Source organism: Lepidochelys kempii, chromosome 2 (assembly GCF_965140285.1).
Source record: "Lepidochelys kempii isolate rLepKem1 chromosome 2, rLepKem1.hap1, whole genome shotgun sequence".
In the NCBI taxonomy this organism is placed as follows: domain Eukaryota; kingdom Metazoa; phylum Chordata; order Testudines; family Cheloniidae; genus Lepidochelys; species Lepidochelys kempii.
This window is the reverse complement of record NC_136381.1, coordinates 181,533,131-181,550,149: the sequence shown is the minus strand read 5'-3', so window position 1 is coordinate 181,550,149 and position 17,019 is coordinate 181,533,131. Positions and strand designations below refer to the sequence as shown.

The 17,019-nt window shown below is 40.8% G+C and overlaps 1 protein-coding gene across 1 annotated transcript in view; it reads right to left on the bottom strand.

Moving 5' to 3' along the window:
* The window catches only part of HERPUD2 (HERPUD family member 2), a 28,633-nt gene extending 14,737 nt beyond the window's left edge, over nt 1-13,896 (bottom strand). The window contains exons 1-4 of the mRNA XM_073332898.2: nt 13,790-13,896; nt 13,175-13,527; nt 5,017-5,094; nt 739-852 (exon numbers count right to left, since the gene is read on the bottom strand). Of these exons, the coding sequence (XP_073188999.1) occupies nt 739-852; nt 5,017-5,094; nt 13,175-13,321 (339 nt within the window). The 5' untranslated portion in view covers nt 13,322-13,527; nt 13,790-13,896. The remainder of the gene's footprint in view (nt 1-738; nt 853-5,016; nt 5,095-13,174; nt 13,528-13,789) is intronic.
* Nucleotides 13,897-17,019: the final 3,123 nt, after the last annotated feature.

The following is a 17,019-nucleotide window of genomic DNA, read 5'->3' as shown; positions in this document are numbered from 1 at the left end:
ACTTTTTGAAAAGAAATATTTACAAAATCCCTCTGAAAAATTCATTGCACTCAAGTATTGCCCAGAGGTTGGCTTAAGGTATTCAGCTACATGAGGAAGTCCCAATCTGTACGCTGTCTAGTGCGGGTGTGTCAAAGAGGGGACAAACTTGGCCTTCCAGTGAGGTGAGAATAAAGCAGACAGCTGATCACTGCCAAAGTGCTGTTTTTGCTGACTGATAGTCAATCAGCAGAACACAGGTGACATGTGCATATGTCCCAGCTAACCCTCAACAGCCTCCTGGAGAACAGTCACATTTCCACCTAAGGAGAGGAGGCAGGAGGCTCACCATAATGAAGGAAAAGACGACTCTTAGAACCATTTTTACCTGCTATTCTATCACAGCCAAATACAGTTAAGAAAACCCCCACTTTCAGGCTCCAGGGAAGGATTTTTTAAATATAAAATACATAGCAGTTTTGAAGTCACAAATTTCATCTTCTAATGAAGACTACAGAGATTTCAGCATTGTTACATTTACCAGAACAGGGTTCATGTTTTTTTCTATTACAATTTTAATATTTGCAGCACTGCCTTTGAGTTTAACTGTACAAAACAGTTTACATAAGGTTGTTTTTACACAATATTTTGCACTTTCATTGTATTGCTACTAGGTTTTAAAAACTAATGGGAAGTGCTGACAAAAAAAGACCACAATCAAATGAGAATCTCCACTCCATATACCAAAAAACAACTCACTGAGCTGCTGCTGGATGTCGATGCTCCATGACACACAGAACTGGTGCTTGGTTTTGGAGAACTTGGGGGGGTCCGTGAAGTACATACTAGATGAACCATATGATATTCATCTTGCTAAAATTAAAGAAATTAAAGAGTTTAAAAAACAGTATTTCGGAAATTTCTAGGTTAAATGGGATTAAAAACCTACTTTCAAAGTAAACTCACAATTAATAGGGCAGCATGATGCAGAATCTAGTAGCCATACACATCTATAACTTAAGCCCACTATGACAGAGTTCCACGTTTTGGATAAAGTATTTTCTTACCAATTCACTGTATCACTATGCACAATAGCGTACGTTCTGGCATAAAGATGTCTCTTATCCCTGCCTCTAGAACTGCAGCATGGTACAATGGGTATGATACCAGACTCGGAAACAGGAGACCGCATTTTGTTTCTAGCTTTGCCACTAACTCATGGTGACAAGTCATTTACTGTTCTGTGCCTTAGTTTTCCCATCTGTAAAATAGAAAATATGCTCTTAAGTGGCTTTGAGATGTGTGAACGAGTGCTAAGTATAGTTATTGCAGTCAAACAGCAAATACTCAGTACTTACGTAGTATTGTTCAAAGTGCTATATAAGCCTTAGTTCTGACCTACATAAGGTACAGAAAGTATCTCCATTTTATTTGGGGAAACTGAGGAAAAGAGCTATAGTGACTTGCCCAAAACCATGAGTCACTGGCAGAGTCAGACTTGGAAATCAACAGTTCTTGATTTGAGCACTGAGTTGGATTCTCCAAGAACATGGTGTTTCTCAAACAGGGATGTGATAAAGACTGCTCAATTTGCAGGTATCTATTTTATTCCATAGGAAAGAAACCACTAGAAATAAATAGCTTAAATGGCTATGGCCATGGCTATTTCAGATGTGCTGTGACTAGATTCAAATTGCACTGTGGGGTTCTCTCAGTATTCACATACAATAGCCTGCTACAATTCTGAAGTCATGCTGCAGCGCACACCCTGGCACAAATAAAATGTGCCATTATAATAATAGTTATCAGGATAAGTTTAGAAATATTTTATTTTTTAGACAAGGCTAAAGCTTAGAACGTTAACCCTAAATAGCCACATTTAATTCTTCAAAACAGCCAACAGAAAGGTTGCTTTTGCATCACATTCTCCATTACCACTTTTTTTTTTCCCTTCCCAATCAAGCAAACATAACCACCCTGATGCTAAACCCCAACAAACACCACTCCCGCTCTAGAGAGACAAGGTTGGTGAGATAATATCTTTTTATTGGATCAAATTCTGTTGGTGAGGGAGACAAGCTTTCAACCTTACACAGAGCTCTTTTTGACCTGAAGGAGAGCTCTGTGTAAGCTTGAAATCTTGTCTCCCTCACCAATAGAAGCTGGTCCAATAAAAAGATATTAACTCACCTACCTTGTCTCTCTAATATTCTGGGACTGACACAGCTACACCACCACTGCATACTCCCACTCTAGTCAGCTCCATTCCTAGCCCCAGGCTCCTCTCTTGCTTCTACTCCCTAGCAGGTAGGTTCCTTCCCCTGCTATTCAGATGTGTCACATTCAAAGAGCAGTGGAACTTGACCAACTTACAAAAATAATCTCCACATTGACTAATAAGGTTCCTCCCATACAGGTGCAACTTACAGAATGCTTGACATTATAGCATGTTCTTTCAAGCTTAGTATCTGCATGGCACTGACCAATGGCATTACCATCACATGTGTTATACACAATTGTACACAGGTTTTCAGTGTACATGCTCAAGAAGTTCCTAGACATCTCAACATGTGCGTAAGTACTATTTTGGACAACTGATGACACTCCATGTCAAGAGAGCAAAATGTCAGAGACAAAAATTTCTGTAGATATTCATCAAATCCTTAGCTGATATGAGAACAGATGGCTAGTCAAAGTATTAGAGACCACGAGCTAAAGATTCGTTTCTTCAAAATCTAAAGCAATTGATGGCACAAAGATTTTGGGAAGAAGAATATGGTGAACAATAAAGAATATTTCACTTACCTTCTATCACAGCTTTTATTTCCCTTCCTTCCCCTCCACCCCCTCGCATTACAATCTTTTCTTAATTAGACTGATAAAGATGCCCCCAACTCAGTTCTGGGGTCATTCAGGGATACAAAATTCTCTAAGTAAAACAATTTGATGTACAGTAGCTGAAGACTGTTATGAAAACCTTTGTAGAATCAGGTCCACAGGGTTAGCAGGGTTTATTTATATGGGCTCTTCCTCCAGTAGATAAGCATGGCTTGAATTTGTGTATCAGAGAAAACAGGTTATATAAACTCATCTATGCTTATCACAAAAACCCATAAGCCATGGAGCTACTGTTGATTTTCAGGGCACGGAAAGAACTGTATTTGTCTAAACTGATTCAGGCCTTTAGTTGTTACTACTCAGCAATCACAGAAAATAAGGTTTCTGCACAAAGAGTAAATGCTACAAATTTTATGAAATGAGAAAAAAATGGAACAGAAGATTTACTGCCAGTAAAAATAATTCCACATACAGTTTTCCACTGACCCTAGTCATAATCTACTTAAGTTTGGTGGTATTGGATCAGATACAAGTGATGTGTGCATTTCAAAATTACCTTAAATCAGGAGAGAAACAACACTATGAAGCTGTTGAGATTTGTTTAAATTATATTGATAGAAATTTTTTCCAAAAGGATATTTGTCAATAGATATTTCACCTTAAAGCTATGCTAATGATCATATTTCCAGTATTTCAGGATTCCGATACCATGCTACCCAAGCTGCCTTATGGTTTTCCATCTCATCTTCAAGTAATATGACATCACACTGATTTAAAGGTTTAACAGTTGAACACACATTATTTGACTATTCATTGACCAGTTTTTTTGTTTTGTTTTGTATTTTAAAAACCAGCTTCAAACCGACTGAATGGCTCTTCGGTTGCATTTTCATTGCGCTTCTTATCAGTAGATCAAGGAATTTTACAAATGAGGTAAGCATTATTATCCCTGTCAGACAGAGAAACTTTTTTTCTGCATATCAGGCATATCCTTTTAAACTGCAAGGGTTGATAAATACATTGATTCAATACTTTAAAGAATTCCAGGAACAGAAGTTAGTTCATCCTCACTGATGTTCAGGTATTGCATATTAAATGGTTTGCATGTTTTTATTACACAAGAGTGTATTTCTTTATCCCAACAAAATAGCTTCAGGTGAAATCTTTACTGCTTTCTATGCATCCTAACCTCAGGAATGAGACTAAACTAAATGTATTATGGTTTCTACCACAGGCAAAATTCAGAGATTTTATTTAGAGTTCTGGTACAAAATAATCTCTCTAGCACATCATTCTGCTCAGTGCACTAATCCTACACTATTCTCGTTTGATCAAGTACCTCCTGCCTGATGGTACTGAAACAGGCTATTCTCTCCAGACCAAGGACTACAAATTTTCTACGTTTAGATACTAAGTACTAAGACACACTATGTTTTTTGTCTTTGAGGCCTGAGTTCAAATTCAGTTTAGCCAGAGGAGCCTAAAATTAAACTAGTAAAACTAAATCAATCTGTAAGGTGAACCAGCAGAGAGAGAAAAAGGTGCACCAACCAAGTTAGTACTATCAAGCCATCACACGCAAAACAAAACCAGCAGCAGTTAAAAATGTTTAAAGGTTAAAACCAGGATAGGAGTCAGGATACTATGCAGAAAGACTTGTTAAAAGGGACAGATACACATTTCTACATATGAACAGCCATGTACTACTGTCAATTTAAACAAAGAACTCCCATTTTTGTCCAAGAGTTCTGCTGTGGATTGAGGGAAGCATATGACCCTATAAATATAATTGTTTTCAGATCCATACAAAACTCAGCATTGTGGTGAACGTATGCAGGATCCATGCTTCAAAGTTGCTGCAATTAAACTTATGCCATCACGCAACAGCGAAGTTAGCACTTGGGCCAGTTGTTAAAAAACAATCATTCTATTCCTCATGCTACTAGCTAAGAATTAATGCAAAATATTTTACCCTCTCCCACCAAACCTCTCGCAGTCCTTCAAAAAGCTCTACTCCCCTGCAGAGAGACATGAACTTTCAAATTAATTTCCCTGAACATATTTAGACTACATGTAATAAAATGCTCAATCTCAATATAAGAATGAAAAGTTGAAAGTTAAACAATGCAAGTTTAGAGTCCTATTTCCCCAAACAATGGTTTTACTTAAAATATCATATGGTGTTGATGTAAAGCTTACTTTTCTGAGAATATCTTTCAGCTGCAGATGATCAGGAAGCAGTCTGCCAGAATACACCAGTCTCTGATCCTTTGTAGACTACAAGATGGGACAAAGAGAGGAATTTAGCTTTTTTTCCAGCTGTACAGATTTACAGCTGGAAACATTTGTAGATGAAAAAAATCCCTTGCAAATTCCCACCACCTACTGTTAGTCTGCAAAACACATTTCAGTGGTTTTGTAATTTCAGCTGTTACGGAAAATTGCTGATAGTGCATAACAAAAGGTGGGGGGATCCAGGTGTGGGATGAGAGGGTTCTGTGTTGGGCAATCTGGGTATGGGTGGCTCAGTGGGGGGGGGATCTGGGTGTGGGGGAGATCTGGATGCACAGGGGCTTGGGTGGGGGGGGGGGTTTCCTACCTGCAATGGTAATGGTACTCTGCAGGAGGGTCCAGGTGAAAGTGGGTGGGGCTCAGCAGGGGGGTCCGGGTGTGGGGAGCTCAGTGAAGGATCTGGTGCAGCTGGTTTGGGCTCAGTGGGGTGGGGATCCAGGTGCAGCTGGTTGGGGATCGGGGTGGCTCATTGGGGTAGTCCAGGTGCAGGGGGAGTGAGGCTCATCAGGCGGTTCTGAGTGGAGGGGTGTGAGGCTCAGCAGGGGAGTCTGGATATGAGAGGATCTGGATGCACAGAGGTCAGGTGGATGGGGGAGCAGCTCTCTCTATAGGGATCCCTCCCCCTGCAGCTGAGGAGCGATGGGTGCAGGAAGCACCAGGGTGAGTTGGTGGGGAGGTTTGCAGAGTTTCCTACAGCTGGGAGAGAAATCTGGGGGTGGGTCTGACATGGCCCCAGATGCTGTGCAGGGGAAGAGGGAGTCCCATCCTCCCCAGCCCAGCTGGGACTAGCAGCTGAGCCTGGCACAGGGTAGGAGCCACCAGCCAGGTCTTTCCTAGTCCTGTGCCCTTCCCCACAGTGATTTCTCTCTCTGCTGGCTGCCCTGGGCACCTGAAACACTGCTGGCGATGGTAGCATGACCACTCTTGTGCCTTCCCTTTGTTTCCCTGCAGAAAAGTGACTTTCAGACTGGGAAACAAAGAAATCTGTGGGGGACAAATTCTGTGCATGTGCAGAATTTCCCCAGGAGTAGAAAGTATATGTGGGAGACCAAGTTACACTACTACAGCACCCAATGTGATTTTTATATGTCACCATTGGTATCAGGCACTTTATGCAGAAAAAGACTCCCTTTGGTCTTACCTTTGCTGGTAGGATCAAACTGTTTTAACTGAATTACTAAATCACGCTATAGCCTTGGTGAAGTTCACAGTATGGTTCCATTTACAAGGGCAATACACAACTAGTTTTAACAGTTTCAGGATACCACTACATCCCTGAACAGCTTTTCTAGTTTAGATGGGCCCTGAAGCCTTATCTACAGTGGGATTTTTTTTTTTTTAAATCCCCACCTTTGCTAACTTCACTTGAACAAGCACAAGCAACATGAAGAATCCTGGGGTAGAAAAGTTTATAACTGGCAAAGTTTTTCAGCACAACTAACTCAATATGGAGCAAGCCTTGCTGACATGATGCTTGATATAAACCACTCCCCTCCCCATCAGCTGAACCTGTTATCAGTGTAAACATTGCTTAAGATTCTGCATTTCTTTCCCCCTTCTCTTAATATGCAGCTAAGTATACAGTCTCATATACAGGACCAAAGATCCTGCTGAGATCCAGATTTCTAATGCAAAATATTATTTTAAATCCTTTGAGACCATCTTTATATGTCACAATGCAGCAGAAGGCAATACACTTTTTTTGTTTGTTTGCTTGCAATTACCTTTTATAGGCTCCCCTGTAATTTAGCAAACTGTACTCCGGATACTACACTGGTACAATTTTTCTTCTGGAATAAGCCACATCACGACAAACATTTAGAACAACACTGGGCAAAGAATTAGAAAATGTACTATAGTGTACAGTCCTGCCCTATATTACCTTAAAAAAAAATTTCCTTCCAACTCCAATTTCTGATGTACCACATTCAATACAGTCACACTAGAAGGTCATAGCAGCGTATCAAATATAAGCTGCCTCAAAAAAAGAAACCCATCGGTGACAGAGAAGAAAGGCAAAGTTTATTGTAGGGGCTATGGGTGGAGAACATTAGACATAAACGTACAAAACAAGTTATGTCCTAGTGCTACTTAGAAGTACAACCCAAACATGGAAACTGAACTGAAAAATAATGACAAAACAAGTCCTAAGTGCTCTCTTCATATTGTAGAGTCCACTTTAGGTTACTAGCAGAAGACAGTGAGTTATATTGCCCAGTTGGTTATTGGCAAACGTGAGCAACTTTTTCCTGTATTGTAGCACACTGACTACATTCTTTCCACATTTCACTGCTAAGACTAATTTCTTTTCAGAAAACATTCATAATTTGTTAGTTTTACTCTCCATGCTTACAGTGCCCTTGGCTTTGACCCATCTTATTTAATTAACATTGTTTTAAATAGAGCTGAAAGAAAGGTGTTTGTTGTATAAGAACTTCAGTGAACATAGCATCCTATTGTTACAAAATTTCGGCTTTCCACATCACAGAAACAAGAATCACAGGAACAGAGTTAACTACCACAGCAAAGATAGTACAAGAGACCATATTTTTGTACTTACAAGATTTAAAAGTTCTTTGGAAACTGACAAAAATCATGTCACAAGAAAAATACCACAGAGGATTTTTAAAGAACCCAGAGGGCTTACCTCATAAGATTATAATGCAACATTTAAAAAAGTAATTAGTCCTAAGTATACAGTATATAGCTTGGGGGGTGAGGGGGCTGAAATCCCTTAAAATGGATAGCAAGCCAGTACAAGTTGCTTTCTATGTTTTTTTTTTTTTTCCCTATGAGGTAGTGTCTCCTGCATGATCAAATACAGGTGCCCTGCTTTGGTAACTTTATATAAGAAGTTCTAATACATGAAAATTTGTTTTACATCATCTAGTTATCAACTGCCTGCTCAAAAGCTATATAATTAACAAACAATAATTCTCTGGCATAATCCTTAAACTGAGTAGATTCTTAAGAACGAAACACCTAGAATATTTCTGTCTAATAAAAATCCAATAAATCCCCATGCACAAACTTAAACACATAACTGCACTTCTAATCAGCCTATGACAGTAAAAAACATTTACATCTTGAGAATGACATGAATATTTGCTAATCTGAAGTCTTCTAGTTCAGTAATTCCTAGTGTGGTTTATTCCTTTCTAGTTTTGCTTCTCCAAAAGACATGCAAATATTTTTGCTGAGTTTATTTATACTAACAAAAAGTAATATCTGGAGCACTGTTACAGAGCTCAATTTCTCAACAATACTGTCTACTTTATATAAGTAACATACGGCAAAACCATTTCTGCACTATATGGTCAGAGTTATTTATGGCTAAGAGTAGAGACAATTCTGAGGATAACATCTATACAGAATTTGGTAATGGACTAAGTTTTCTAAAGGAAATTCCTCTGTTTCACATTGAGCATCTCTTTCGTGGGTGGTAGAAATTCATGTTTTTGACACACAAGTATGGTTTTTCCCATCCCATTTTTCCACAGAAATTTAAATTAAAGTCCTTCAAGTGTGACTATTAAGAAAATATTGTCATCAACCTAATTTAAGCTTTGCCCCGTATGCTCATAATTCATTTACTCCAAAAACAAGGTTAATTCACTCAAAAACTGCATTAACACGAAGTTAAGCTTGTCAACATCCATTCCTAAATAAACAGTAAAAAAAGAAGATGCCAAGTTTGGATTCTTTCATGAACCTTAGAAATAACCTTTTTCATACACAAGATATCAGTACTCAAATACAAAAGAAGATAGATGCATGCACTGTGATGGTTTGAACCTAGGATCTACGATACCAGAATAACCTTTTGAAAGCAAAAAGAAAAGGAGTACTTGTGGCACCTTAGAGACTAACCAATTTATTTGAGCATAAGCTTTCGTGAGAGCACAACTCAGTTTTTTTCAAAGTATTTACACCTACGAGTAAACTTATCTATTTGGGAAGTTGTAATTCAAGTGACCTGCCTATAAAAACTGCACTAGTTTAAATCTGTTTAAAATGTACACTCACAAATCAATTTAATCCTCACTTAAATCCCTTTATCTTAATTCAGTGAATTAACAATGCAGTCTAGACTGATTTTAGTAACGGTTTAACTGGTTTAAGAGCACTTAAATTAGGAGTTTGCACTGATTTAACTGGGACCTTTTTATAATAATATAAATTAGTATAACTGCTCTAATACAGACAACACCTGAGTCTTCAAAATTCTGGGATCCTTTGCATCATAAGTGGGTTACTGACAATCTCTTGCTCTTCGCTTCCCATTATGCTACCACATGAAAAAATACCCAAAAGTTTAATATATCATTTCTAATTCATGTTTTAACTTATGACAAGAGGCAATACTCCTGATTGTGAATCAATGTTGGTTAGTCTCACATTTGTTACTTTTATTTTGAAAGAATTTTTATTTATAAAATTATTACAATGGCTGGTAAACCTAAGCAGGGGGCAACATATTTATCATTTTTAATATGCCATAAGTGTATGAATTAGCTAGTGGTATAACAATGATCTACGAGGGTCATATAAAAACATCTTGAAAAGTTTATAGTTGATCAGTAAGTGATGGCAATTGATTTCTCCTTTCCATCACTAATTGAAATTTAGAGAGGAAAATGTTATGCCGAAAAGCAGCACTTGTGAACTGGTGCATTATTACAAATATTAAATTATTTTATTTCTAAATCTTGTTTTTCAAACTTCTACAGTCACTAAAGTCCAAGAAAACAGTATCAAGCATTTTTATTTTACAAAGTTTTAGTAGTGCAAAAATTTAAATTGAACTTGGAAAAAAAAGTTAATTTCCAGAACTTATTAGTAAATTAAACCTTTCCAAGCCTACATATAGCTATGATAAGTTTGAACAGTTTTACCCAACTTTTATTAGGGGGGGTGGAGAAGAGAAACAGCCTCTAAAACCCAAATACTTTCCATGCTGTTTTATAGGACACCACAGATTTTTTTTTTTTTTAAAAGGCTCCTTTAATCTGTGACCATCAATCACAGCCAAAAACATATGCAGTAAATCCCACTCCAACTGACACTTGAACTTGCTGAATTAGTTAACAGTAACTGTATATAAGGTACAATGAAATTCTCAACACAAAAAAGCAAAACTGATTAAATTAGCATTCTCCCCATCCTCTTCAACCCAGCAAGGAAACATATTTAATAGGTCAGGTAAAATTTAGGCCTGGTCTACACATAAAACTTAGATTGACCTAGATATGCCACTCATCGGAGTAAAAAAAATCATCAAAGCCCTGAGATGTAGCTAAGCCAACCTAAGCCCCGGTGTAAACACTGCTAGGTTGACAGAATTCTTCGATTAACCTAGCTGCTGCATCTCAAGGCGGTGAACTTACTACAGAAACAGAAAAAGCCCTTTCATCCCTGTGCTAAGGCCGGATCTACACTTAAAAATTAGGTTGACCTAGCTATGTCATCCAGGGCTGTGAAAAATTTCACACCTTGAGCACCATCGTCAGGTCAGCCTAACTTCTGGTGGTGTAGATGTGGTTAGATCAATGGAAGGATTCTTCCATCAACCTAGCTATACCACCTCTCTAAGAGGTGGATTATCTACAGAACAGAAAAACCTCTTCTGTGGCTGGAGGAAGTGTCTACATTTAGGGCAGGTCTACACTATGGCGATGGACGCTCTGAGATTGATCCACCGGTGGTTGATTTAGCAGGTCTAGTAAAGACCCGCCAAATCGACTGCAGATCGCTCTCCAGTCAACCCCTGTACTCTACCCCCGAGGAGAAGAGTATGGTAAATTGACAGATTTTTCCCGTCGACCCCCCACGGTGTAGACCCCGCAGTAACTCGACCTAAGGTACATTGACTCCAGCTATGTTATTCACATACAATGCTGCAGCTGTAGAGTAGACATAGCTTAAGTCTCCTGGTAACCAGAGACCCATTGAGAAGGAATTTATTACTCAACTAGAATAAATTTTTTTCACTAATTTGCTCAGTCCCCTAAAAAAAGTAATGATACAATGCATATATATTCTCTTATGCATTAGAGTTGTTTCCTAAAGACTAATTCAAGTCTCTGCCTATGTGAGATCCGGGGAAGATTTGTTGAACTGGTGTGTGAATACACATTTTAGGAAAGTGTTTTCTATTGATGAAAAAGTTGTAACCAATCAAAGGTATTTTTTCATTTCCTTTAAAATGGACATGCTCCTTTCAGACATTTTATCTATTAATTATACTTTCACAAGTTTTACCCTCAGAGTACTTACTCCTCCAACAGATGTCAGTGTAGCTTTATCAGTCACAATATAATCATGTTGTAAACTAGATAAAAAATGATCTGCACATGCCTGACAAAGCATACACAACAGTTCTATTTTCCTTCCAACTTTAATTCCTTCTCAAAAAATTTAGACCCTCTTTTCAAACATAAAACTACAACAATTTTACTACTAAAGAAAAATCCTACAATTGCACTTTTTGAAGGAGACTGATAAAGCAGCTGACCATTTTATTACACTAGCTCTATGCTAGCCATTTGCAATACACACTCATCCTTTGTTCTCTTCTTTCCCTAGTATTACAGTAGCACCCAGATGCTCTAATCAGGCCTAGGACCCCATTGTGCTGGGGCTATACGAAGATGAAATAAAACTGTTCATGCCTCAGAAATTTAATCTATATAAGTTTCATAGATTCACAGAGTTTAAGGCCAGAAGGGACCATCAGATCATCTAGTCTGACCTCGTGTATATATAACAGGCCCTTAAATTTCACCCAGTACTGAATCCTTTAACCTGTTTTCTACAGGTTTCAGAGTAACAGCCGTGTTAGTCTGTATTCGCAAAAAGAAAAGGAGTACTTGTGGCACCTTAGAGACTAACCAATTTATTTGAGCATGACGAAAGCTCATGCTCAAATAAATTGGTTAGTCTCTAAGGTGCCACAAGTACTCCTTTTCTTTTTGCTGTTTTCTACAGCATCCAGTCTTGATCTAAAATCATTAAGACATGGAGAATCCAAAACTTCTTTATTTTTTTTCACTCATTTAATCATCCTCACTTAAAAAATATGTATGCCTTATTTCTAATTTGACTTTATCTGGTTCTTCTTATTCTTTTCTCTGCTAGATAAAAAGAGACCTTCAGTATCCTGTACTTTTTTCCCAGGAAAATACTTACACAGTGTAATCAATTCACATCTCAATGTGCCTAAGAACCAAATACACGACTTCCTGCACATTTTAAATGGAAACTGAATAGCAAACAAGAATCATTCTGGATGTATTAAGAATGCACTTAATGTATTTGAACCACCAATTTTTGTTTTTTCCTTAGCCTTATAGGCGCTACAGTTCTTTCATTGTGCAAATTTGGAATCTAACAACATTCCAAGTTCTTTCAATCTGCAAGTCACAAAATTTCTTCAGAAGACAGCAATAAATAATTCTAAGTTATAATACTTTCCATTTTTACTATCAGGACAACCATCATCCACTTTTGCCCAACAGTATTTGCAAGAACTGAGAACACAGCAATGGTCTTCAGTGTTCAGAAGAGCGGATTTCTAAACCAAGATTGGAGGAAAGGGGAGAGAAGTTTTACGCTCTTTTAAAGCTTTGTCTTCACATTGTTAAGCATTCTTGCAGCCCATCCCTTCCATAAATATACTATATCTTATGTGAAACTTAGCAGTACCCTCCCCCCCAAAAAAAACACCCACCTCAGAGGCCTTCCGTTTACTGAAGTTTAGCCAAAAACATATACTGCTCTAGTTAGCCTAGAGAACTAACTAACTAAATGCACTGTGCTCTGCTTAGACCATGAAAAAGGAGAAAGATATTGAATATGCTTCCCGTTTCCCCAAAACATAAAGACAACTGCAAACATTACTCGGCTTGCCAATTCTTCAGGGCAGGGACTTTTTGTATGTGTGCCATACCAAGGACGATGGGGCCCTCATCAGGGCCCCTAGAAGTTGCTGTAATACAAAACCCATAGTACCGGGGCAGGCAGCGTGGCCCTGGGCAGGCTGCTGCGAGGCAAGGCAGCGACTTACCGGCTTACTGGGGTAGACTTTGGAGAGGTGAGTTTTCAGTTTGCCCACGGTCCAGTCCAGGAAGCAGCTAATGGTCTGGTCGGTGTATTTCTGGTTGGGCGCTTTGATGATGAGGGTCACCGGGTGACCCACCAGGCTTTGGTCCATGCTGCTCGCACGGGCTCGCTCTCTCTCCCCGCGGGGCGAAGCCGCTGAAGCTCGACGGCCGGGGCCGGAGGATCAGTGTCCGGGGGCGAGTTTCACAAGGAGGCTTCGGCCGCCCATCCCCGCGGTCTCGGCGGGAGCCGCCCCGGCAGTACAGGGAAGGGGGAAGTAGACGGGACCCCGACGAGCCACGCCAGGGCGGTGTCCGCCTGCGGAGGGGGAAAGAGGGGGCGAGTTAGGGGCGTCACACACCGACCCCCCTCTCCCACGCAACAAGGGCCGCGACCCTCCTCCTCCTCCTCCTCCTCCTCCCCCCCCCGGGGGCCGGTAACCGGAGCAGAGCGGGGAGCCCAGTGACTGGGAGCCCAACCCTCGGGCGAGGCATGGTCACACTCAACGACCCCTGGGGGGAGGCCTACACCCCGCCTCCCCGGCGGCAGCAGCAGCAGAAGGGCCCCGACCCGCCCATACCGAGCCCGGCGGCGGCTCGGCTCGTCCCGGAGCTGTTCTGCTGGCGTAAAATGGAGACCGGAAGTGGTTCGCCTCCCTTCGCCTGCGGCGCCCCGTGCGCGGCGCCAGGGGGCGCTGGAGGGCTGGCGGCGAAGGGAGCATGCGCACTCCCCCCGCGCGGAGAGACCGCGGCAGTCCTCCAGGCCTGCTCTTGGCCAAGCCGCGGCCGCATCGGCCCTGTGTTGGGGCCAGGGAAACCCGGTCACTGCGTCTTGGCGCCAAGGAGACGGGCGCCCCCTGCTGTTGAGTGGCAGCAGGGCCTCAGAGGGGCTGTTCACACAGGCTGCATCCAAGGCCTCTGAGAACTGAGAAGGAGCAGCGGGGCACCTTCACTGGAGCTTTCTGAAGTGGTATCTGCTCTGGGACGGGGATGAGGGAAAAGCCCCCTGCTCGCTCCAGCCCCCAGAGCTCCATGGCATCTGCAACAAGTGTTTGGCCTTTGGCTAGTGCTCCGCGCCGGGGGCGGCTAGGTACTATCATCATACAAACAACAGCAAAGGCGTCGAATACAACAGAGTGTGTGTCAGGGGAGCAAACTGCAGCTCTTTGTGCTCTAGAGACATTTGCACCAGCAAAGTTGTGTCCACCTAATTATTACGCCAATGCAAATTTATCTAAGGCACAGTGGGCAGGCTGTGCTTATATGACCAATGTATCAAATGAAAGTTTACCAGGGTCCCTATTACACTAGTTGAAACCTTGCTTTGCATCCTTGTGACTACCTTGATGTAGTTATACCGTTGCACATTTTGCTCATGTATACAGGGTTTGTGACATGATGCGAGTTGTCAGCAAACCTCATTGTCAGTATGCCATTGAACAAAATAACTTCAAGAATAGACTATATCAGGGGTTCTCAAACTTCCTTGCACCACAATCCCCTTTTGACAACACAAATTACTACACAATCCCAGGAGGGGGTCCAAAGCCTACGCCCACTTGAGTCCTGCCACCCCAGGCCGGGGGGGAGGTGCAAAGTCCAAGCCCCACCACCCTGGGTGGGAGGGCCAAACCCAAAGCCTTCAGCCCCAGGAGGTGGGGCCTGTAACCTGAGCCTTGCCACCCAGAGCTGAAGCCATCAGGCTTTGGCCCTGGGCAGTGGGGCTCGGGCTTCAGTCCTGGGCCTAGGCAAGTCTAACACCAGGCCTGGTGACCCCACTAAAATAGGGTCCCAACCCACTTTAAGGTCCTGACCCACAGTTTGAGAAGCCCTTGACTATATTAAAGGGTGTATTTTTCAAATAAAAGAATTTTACCTGTCATAGTGTGATACAATGTATCCATATCCACAGCCTACCCCCTATTATAATAATCTTTGTACAAAGTATGCCTTTTGAGGTATTATTTGAAAACTCATAATTTGCTGGTCATTATTTTCCTGGTAAAATGTATGTGACAATATTGTAGTTGAAGTTATAAGATTTCACTCTATGGTGTTATTAACACATGTTCTAAACTGAGGTTGGCAAACAGGTCTGTCTCAAACAAGGAAAGGAATGCGTGTGCTGCTTAAGTTGCATTTAAGCAGTAAACTGAGTCATCAAGCAGAAAGGGAAACAAAGGAAGCTCAACCTTGTGTGGAAAAAGCAGCAGAGAACTTGTCTCCTGGTACCTAGCTGGAAACGTTTTTCAAGAAGGGCACTGAAAATACAAAAAAGGAGGGACAAACACCCCAGTGCACCCCCACTCTGCCCATTGCATTCATAGCACTTGAAGCGACAAAGAAGCATTCACTAGATCTTGGAAGAAGGGATCCTGACCTAAGAAGTATGGTTAGTAAGACTGCTGAAAACATATGCCGAGAAAGCTTTGCTTTGACTTTTACATAGTTTGTTAAGTTAGGCACAAGTTGTGTTTTTTCTTTATTTTCCTTGTAAACATTTCTGACACTGATGCCTCATTACTTATATTCACTTGAAATCTCTCTGTAATTAATAAACTTGTTTTATTTAATCCAGTGTGTTTAAATTTAAGTGTTTTGGAAACTCCATTTGGGGTGGCAAGTTGTGTACATATTATTTCTATTAAAGAAATAATGGACTTTATATAAACTTGTCCAGGAGAGGGCTTGGCAGTACAGGACATACATTTTGGGGGGGATGTTGGGGTCACCATGCAGTATAACCAAGGCTGGAGAGAGCCAGAGTGCAATCCAAGTGTGGCTGGCAAGCTGCAGTTACACACAGACGCTCAGGGTGTGGCTTGCATGGTGGAAGGTTGTTTGTAAATGGCCCAGATGGGAACTCCTTCAGGAAAGCATCATATGGCAGCCAAGGTTACAGGGCAGGAGTGACATAGCTGCTCATTAGTCTAGATTGTATCCTGGTATGTCACACAGACTTGTACAGCTCCCACACTGTAACACATGATCAGTTCACAGTCTAATATAGTTAGCTTCACCGCATCTCTGTGAGCGGGGGATAACTATCATCCCTTTACTGATGAGGAACGGAGGCAGACAGAGGGTGACTTGCCAGAGGTCTCACAGGAAATGTATAGTACAGCAGGGACTTTAACCCTCATTTCCCTAGTCCCAGCCTAGTGTCATAACAACTGGGCCATCTTTTCCATTTCATTATTAAAAAAATTAAAAATGGAATAGTTTTTATGACCACCTGTTACTGTTGTAAAGGAACTCTACAGTAAGAGACAACCTGACTGACTAGACAGGAAAACAGTAAATTGTCTATAGGCAAAAGTGCTGTCAAATACATATTATAAACTAAGAAAAAAAGAGTTTTGTTAACTTTTTGGAGTTATAGTAACCTTCACTGTAACTATAGAAGGTCCAAAATTTTCAACCAATATTTTCAATTGGCAGTGTCACTTTAATGCAAAGGAATTACACCTTTGATGAATCAACATGATGATCAACAGTATAAACAAGGACTGTAACACAGAAAGGTTTGCTGGCATAGAGGTGAGCTTCAGAAACTACAGTGCATACAGAAAGAGGTAAGAAAGGACCTCATCAAATAATGCAAAACACTAAAGGCCCCATTCTCCCATTGAAATCAAACCAGGATCAAACCACCATGGCTTTGAAGTTTTGCCAAAGAAAAGCAAATACAGATACAACCTTATTTTTGACATTCATTGACTTTTGACTATTTATTAGTACAATCTTAATGTTTAATACTGTGTTTCATATGGATTTGAAATTTGTTGTCTATAGTGCACATTGACCTTGT